We start from the raw sequence: 7,573 nt of genomic DNA, 5'->3' as shown, positions 1-7,573 counted from the left end.
ATTATAACGCGGGGATTTATTGATTTAATAAACTAAAAGTCTTCCCTCAAATGTTGCAAGTTTGCAACCCAATAATTCACACTCACACGAACAGTAGCAAGTACCTAAAATGCCCTCCGACTGTCCGAAGAATGAACAGTTGGCAGGGCCAGTTGTGCCATTGCAGAATCCGCTCCACCCCTATAAAATGCTGTCCATTAGGCACCACGGTTTCTTCATCCAAAGAAGTCATCTCCATCTCCCTTGAGAAGTTCACCGAGAGACATCTGATCTTTCTTTGACGTGTCATGGCTGAGGAGAAGCACCATCACCACCTGTTCCACCACCGCAAGGATGAGGAGAGCTCCGGCGAGGTGGACTACGAGAAGAAGGAGAAGCACCACAAGCACATGGAGCAGCTCGGCGAGCTCGGCGCCATTGCCGCCGGCACATATGCTCTGGTGATGAGAACAAGATCCAACTTCTTTGATCGATCGCCTGATCGATGCATATATGATTCAGCTCTTGATCTGGTATGCATCGATGCGTTCCTGTGCATGTGACTGCAGCATGAGAAGCACGAGGCCAAGAAGGACCCGGAGAACGAGCACGGCCACTGGATCAAGGAGGAGGTGGCCGCCGTCGCCGCCGTGGGCTCCGCTGGGTTCGCCTTCCACGAGCACCACGAGAAGAAGGACGCCAAGAAGCACGGCCACAACTGATCGATCGACTGCCCGAGCCACAACTCGTCGCGGCTGCTGCTTGATTTGTTCTCTTTCAACTCGTGTGTGTGCCAGATCTTGATTTGGGGTACCGATATTTGCACGTAGGAACTCTTGATCTTCGGCGTTCTTGTATCAAGTACAAATCAAGCCTTGGTGTGTGTGCATATATCCTTTTTAATTATTATTTATGTATCGAGAGATGTTCTGATCTATACTCGAATAATGTGAATTTACGTGTGTTTATAAACAGATTTAAGAAATCCGCCCTGATTTGATTTGTCTTTAACTAAACCACGCACTGATCATAGTAACTCCGTTCACTTTTCATATGGGACTTTTAGGACAAATTAGTGGTTTTATTTGAGTTTCATTTGCATCTAATACAAGGGGATTGCTAGCGTCCGAACGTTCGGAAGGACGGCAGCGCCTACACCCCATTTCTCGGGCCCACGCAGGGCCTGCACTGCCCGACCACACGCGGGGACTATCTGCGCCCGCTCGGTGGTGCTCCAGCAGCTACAGCAGGCGGCTGGGGCAGGTGGGTCCCATTGCAACATATGTAACACCAGATCTACTTTTGCAATATCTAGATGAAACACTTGCAACATATGTCCGAAACAGCTGAAACACTTGCAACATACGTCTAAACCACTTGTAAAAACACCTTAAAAATACTTGAAAGCCATTGTAAACATATACAACATCCAGATCTATTTTTGCAATATCCAGATAAAACACTTGCAACATACGTATAAAACACCTGAAACACTTGAAACATTCGCTTAATTGCAACATGCATGTTATGCAACATCCAGATATACTTCTGCAACATCCAGATGAAACACTTAAAACAACACTTGAAATATATGCTTGCAACATGAAACATACGCTTGCAACATGCATATATAGCCATTGCAACACACACAACATCCTGATGAAACACTTAAAACATACATCTAAAACACTTGAAACACGGCATCACCGGTGGCCATGGCATATCTGATGGGGAACTGCAGTAGCCAGGAAGCAGCGCTCAGGTGTAGTCCATCCAGATGAGAGAGAGAGAGAGAGGAGGTCGTCAGCAGCGCAGCGAGCAGCGCGGTGTGCTCCAGGTAGTGCTCGGACCTAACGTCAATGTCCTCGACCATGAGCATGCGGTTGATGTAGCCCATCACGATGTCCGAGAACGCCTCTGAATCGTTCGGGCGGTCCGGCTGCCCCATCGAGGGTGGCATGGCGGACGCATCCCATGGCGGCGACGTGTGGTTATTGCGGGTGGGCAGAACCACAGTTGTAGGCGTGACATTTAGATAGCTGCCGCCGCCATCGCCCGCAGCCGAAGCAATCCCATCAGGCGACAGAAACAACATAACAACGACTTGTGCCCGGTGAATGTGAGAGGAGGATGGGGATGGCTGAGCTCGTTGTGCTATTCGCCTGGTGAGGATGAGAGGGGTTTGAAGAAGAGGCAGAGCAGGAGGCGGTGTCGGTGGAGGCTGAAAAATAAGTGGATAAAAATTAATTAGGGAACAAGTGGTTGTCCGTGGGCCACATGAGCCTGGAGTCCGTCCGATATTTTCAAGAGCATCGGATGCTCAGGTTAGAGCATTTCCATTAATATTATGACACATCAGCAAATTTGATGTCTTGGACCAAGTCTAATGTTCAACCCTTTTGTTATAGAATCCAATCCGAATCAGCTCTTTTCAATACATAGCCCATAGACAATCCTTAAAAAGAGGCCGTATTGGGGCTCCATTTGGCCCTTGGATTTAGAAGGTCCATTCCCAGTCTTAGACTTGGCAGGTTAATTGTGAAGAAAGAGATAGAGAGAGTTTCATCTGTATGAAATCCGCTGTCACAGTTACTGACACAAAAGTTGACTTGGCATTCTTGGTAACTGTGTCATCAAACTTCCCACTAAGATTAGCTTTATGCCCATCTTGAAATTTAATACCAAGGACAACATCATGGTGTTACTTGGGTTGCACAGTTTAAGTGGAAAAATTGTGGAGTTTTTCTACATTCTGTTTAGAGCAACTCCAACCAAGACCTTATTTGAGCCCTCATCCTATTTTGAGAGTTCAAACACATGAAAAAGCTCACCAACCGAACTCCTATTCACCCCCCGGTGGATGTGAGGCTCTCGTTCCTCTCTCCTAAACCCCAAATGTAGGAACCCCTCATCCTGTCCCTACAACTCCTTTCTCTCTTCCCACAAAGTTGACAAATGGGGTCTATGAGCAAGGTCCATGATAATATATAGTAAAGTAAGAAAGATTTAGGAGATCGGTTGGAGTGTGCTAAGTAGTAAGGGCTGGCAATTTGAGGGAATTTGGGGGTGGGGGAAGAGCTTGGTTGAAGTTGCTCTTTTACATACTTAGCTTGATGACCTTTCATAGGTTATTTCAAAGTAACACAATATTCCCACCATGAATGTCTGCCATTTCAATGCCCTTATTACGTACAAGGATTTACATGTTGATTTCAAGGCTTCCTCTACTTTTAAGGCCCCGTTTTCTGGACCGCGAACTCCACCAATAATAGTGTTCAAATCAGGGCCCACATATATTTTCCATTTTCTTTATTTTCTCATCATCTCTGTTTATACAAATAATGTTACTAGTTTATACAAATAACTACTCCTGGTCTTTATTCCAAATTGTAAGTTCTGGCTTTTCTATATATATAACTTTTGCTATATATCTAGATATACATTGTGCCTAGATACATAGTAAAAGTTATGTGCATAGAAAAGCCAGAATAGCTTACAATTTGGAATAGAGGGAGTAATACTAAAATCCACAAATTGAAACACATTAGTTTAAGTTTAAATGACATCGTTCATCACATCACATAGTTCGCCACAACATTAAGTTCATATATGAACACGAAACATAGGAAAGGATTAATTCTCTCCTCTGTTGCCATCACCACCACTAGCCTTGCTACCTCCACCCATTGCATACAAATTGGCAATCAAAAGGATCAAACGAATCCTATATACAAATTGACTATTAGTTGAAATCAAATGAATCCTAAATACCAATTTACTATCAACTGAATAAAACAAATCCACTCAAAAACCACATGTATATTGGTAAATACATTGATAACAATTTTAAAAAATAAAATCTATAATTTACGTTGGAGCTTGGGGTACCAATGTAGGTGACTACGAGAGGCGGGCACATAGTGGTGTGCGGCGCCACCACTGGCGTGGGAAGCCTTGCCAGGACGGGGAAGTAGGCCTGTGGTGGAGGGAGCCGATGGTGGAGGAGTGTGTGTGTGTGGGTGGGTGTGGGGGTGGGGGGGGGGAGCCACGCCAAGATAGGATAGGAGCCAAGGTGGAGGTAGAAACATTGGAAGAAGGGACGCACGGGAAGAGGGAGCCACGCCAGGGTGGTGCTCGCACCATGAGAGAAGGGACCTGCATTGGGGAAGGTGCTCGTGCTAGGTGGCATCTCTCGAGATCTCAGGTTAAGGGCCCTTTTGCATTGTTGCCAGATTTTTTTGGATCATGTATTTTTCTGTGAAATCAAACTGATTTCTATGAAATTTATGTATGATTCCTGTGAAATTCCGCACATAATGTTTTTGATATTACATAGTTCCAATGATATTGCTGATAAATAAAGGGAACATAAAATAACAAAATTATGCATGAAAGGGTCTATTATTAAATTCCCATCCGTGAGAGGCGAACAGGTCCAACGTAGTGGTCTCTAATTTCCTGCTTGCTAACTGGAAAGACTCCTTTGTATCATCATCAAGCTACAGTGGTGCCCAAAACCACATCCATTGCATATTATCCTAAAAATAGCCTGCATAACAGATGTATATTTACAATTTTCAAAGATTAGATCATTGCGACGTTTCCAAATTTGTCAACATTATGCGGCTACCCCATATTATATTTATTCTCTTTCAAAACAAAAATTGATAACCAACTCTATAACATGTGGGATACAGAGCTGAGAGGGGTTAACCCAGTATCTATATAGACAGATCTCTAAATTATCTTGGCATGATGACAATCAAAGAAAAGATGTTTAATGGTTTTGTAACAGTTAGAGAAATAACACTTTTGATTGCTTTCCAATTCCTCTCAGTAAGATTGACCTTTGTTAAAATTACCCCTTGCTAGAGATACCACACAGGACAATCTTGATTTTTAGAAAAAAAATTAACTTCCAAATGAATATACGAGAGAAAGACTTAAAAGATGAACTAAAATTGTTGTCTGGATAAGATTTAACACGGTGATTCCAATTGCCAAAACAACATGGTTTACAATATTTTGACTATCTGATGGTCAAAGTTTATAATTTTTTATTTTCATATCAAGCTTTCTTGGAGATCTCTTGGATGACCAAATTTCTAGCCCTACGTATGGTGGCAAGGAACAGGCACACGTGCTCCTCCAGCTCATTGGTGAGTCTCTTGGAGCTCGAGCAGCTACGCCTAAGCTCGTTCGCCATCTCTTGCACCGAGCTCCTCTCGTCCGATCTCTCCGCGCACCACCTCGCCATGGAGTTCTCCCGCTCGATGGCATCGGAGAGCCGCGCCACGAGGTTGCTTACAGTGTCGAAGTCCTGGCCAACGACGTAGGTGCCCTTCGCCGCTGTGTCGAGCTGCTCCTGCAGCTGAAGCAATGACGACATGGTCTTGCTGGACGGCTTCTTTGTACTAGCCCTCGCCGCGAGCCACGTCATGAGCGCCCCCGTGGTCGCCGTCCCGATGAGGAGGAGACCGAAGAACAGCAGGTGCGCCCCAGTGCCGAAGGCAGCCACAGCAGCCGCTCCGCCCGCCATGACGACCAAGGCACGCGAGAGCTTCTTGACGGCCTTCACCATCTTGAGCTTCCTCCCTACTCTCCTGTGGCTGGATCTTAAGCTCTGAAGTATGCAGGAGTACTTGTCGTGGATCGGCCTCAAGTTGCTTCGTGTTGTGGTGCAGAAAGGGTTGTTGCTTGTGAAAGGGAAGTCAAGTGCCTGGGAAGCTGAGATGCTTGCGAGGAAGCTGTCCATGGATTGGTAATTGCTTTGGGCGTCTTTGATATTCTGGAGGAGCTGCCTGCACATCTCTAGGGCCTCCGTGGTAGCGTCGAAGTAATTCGCCATTGCGAGCTCAATCTCTGAAGATGTTCTTCGGTGCACCATCATGTTATGAAGCACTGGAGAGATGATGATCTCCTGAGTCTCAAGAAGAGCTGACATCTCCTTGGATTGTGAGCGCAGTGTGCTGTTGCATTCCTCTTCAATGTCCTGGGCCTTCTGAGCGCGCACAGCCGCCATATGTATCTATCTTTGGATGGAGACAATCTTGGTTCTTCAGGGAGCAAGTAGTAGTGCAGAACTGTACTGGAGTATCTCCTGCTGCTTTGCTTGGCTTAGAATGGAGGGCTCCAGGCCTTATATATGCAAGCAGCATAGCCTCAGGATTAGGCGGTTTCAGCCACGTTCTTGCTTGCATGACCAAACGTTCTCGTGCACTATAATTTTCCAAACGGGCCAAGCCCGCTGGGCCGACACGGGCACGGTACGATTTGGCCCGGTCCAAAAATGGCCCGGCCCGGCAGCTACCGTGCCCGTGCCAAGCATGGCACGGCCCCGTGCCCGTGCCTGGGCCGCGATGCCAGCACGATGGCACGACACGGGGGCGGCACGGCCTCGAGCCGTTGGATGGAGCCCCCGCCTGCTGACCGTTGGATCTAGGGTCGGGTGGGACGGCTTTATAAGCCAGCCGCTGCGGCGCCGCTCCTGGCTCAGAGCCTTTCCAAACCCTATCTCATTCTGTCCCCTGTCCCCATTCCAGCGGTCCAGCCGCATCGCGCTCTCCGCCTCTCCCATCGACTGAAACCCTAGCCGCTCTCCTCTCTTCTTCCCGCCGTCCGGTGGCTGGTTAAGGCGGCGGTTGCTGGCATGGGCACACGGCACTTCTAAACCACTCTTCCTTCTCCCTGACCGTCGATGTAGCTTTCTCGTCGAGATCCACCACAGTTCGTCTTCGTCTCTGTCTTGTCGATCTCATCGACGTCGCCGGAGTCCGGCATCATTGGGGCTCCGCTCTGATGCATTGAGGTATCAGGGTGTCGGGTCTCTGCGACGTCGTCATCACCGTTGTCTCTGGTGCTCCATCAAGAGAGGTGAGCCGTAACCCTAGATCTGTTCGTTTTTGTTCTTCTTCTTGATTTCTTCATGATCTTCTATTAACCCTAGGTGTTCTTGTTGTTCTTGGTTTTGGTAGGCGTTGGCTTTGAGGGACCGGAGTCCTCGACACCGTCACCATGGAGTCTTCCGACGGGTAAGGGGTCAGTTCCGATGGCCGGTGGTTCCCTCTTCTCCCTCTCCGCCCTCAATCTCCCTCTTCTCCCTCAGATCCAGTGGTTCCCTCTTCTCCCTCTCCGCCCTCAATCTCCCTCTTCTCCCTCAGATCCGGTGGTTCCCGCCCTCAATCTCCATCTGTTCCCTTATTCTTCATCCCTGAACATCGATTGAGCCTCGTTCTCGGCATCCTCGCCGCATCTCCGTCATCTGTCCGTTGTCCACATCATTGGCTGCCGCCACCTCCGGGGCTCCGGTCTCCGTTGAGGTACCGGGGGTGTGCAATCGGTCCGTCTCATCGTCGTCATTTACGGGGCTCTGGCCGTAGAGGTAAGGGTAAACCCTAACCCTAACCCTAACCCTAACCCAAACCCTAATCCCCAACCTAACCCTGCTTTTATCTGTTGATTGTTGTAGCCGTCGAGGAACCAAAGACGACAGAGATGGCCCCAGGCGCCGGGCGACACGACGACAGGGAGTTTGACCACTCCCAGAACGACGAGCTGCGTATGTGCGGGATGGCCGGAGATGATGAGGACGATG

General features: G+C 48.0%; 2 protein-coding genes across 2 annotated transcripts; one reads left to right on the top strand and one right to left on the bottom strand.

The window, feature by feature from the left end:
- Positions 1–237: 237 nt before the first annotated feature.
- LOC136535055 (abscisic stress-ripening protein 3-like) lies at positions 238–941 on the top strand. Its single transcript, XM_066527395.1, has 2 exons — positions 238–440; positions 549–941. The coding sequence occupies exons 1-2, from the start codon at positions 288–290 to the stop codon at positions 699–701; spliced, it is 306 nt and encodes a 101-aa protein (XP_066383492.1). The 5' UTR covers positions 238–287; the 3' UTR covers positions 702–941.
- Positions 942–5,047: 4,106 nt separating this feature from the next.
- Positions 5,048–6,001, bottom strand: LOC136535054 (putative UPF0496 protein 2). The gene has a single exon (XM_066527394.1). The coding sequence runs from the start codon at positions 5,999–6,001 to the stop codon at positions 5,048–5,050; it is 954 nt and encodes a 317-aa protein (XP_066383491.1).
- Between the last annotated feature and the right edge of the window lie 1,572 nt (positions 6,002–7,573).

This window comes from Miscanthus floridulus, unplaced genomic scaffold, assembly GCF_019320115.1.
Source record: "Miscanthus floridulus cultivar M001 unplaced genomic scaffold, ASM1932011v1 os_2490_3_4, whole genome shotgun sequence".
Taxonomy (NCBI): Eukaryota; Viridiplantae; Streptophyta; class Magnoliopsida; order Poales; family Poaceae; genus Miscanthus; species Miscanthus floridulus.
Note: the sequence above shows the minus strand (reverse complement) of the source record. Positions and strands in the feature narration are given on the sequence as shown.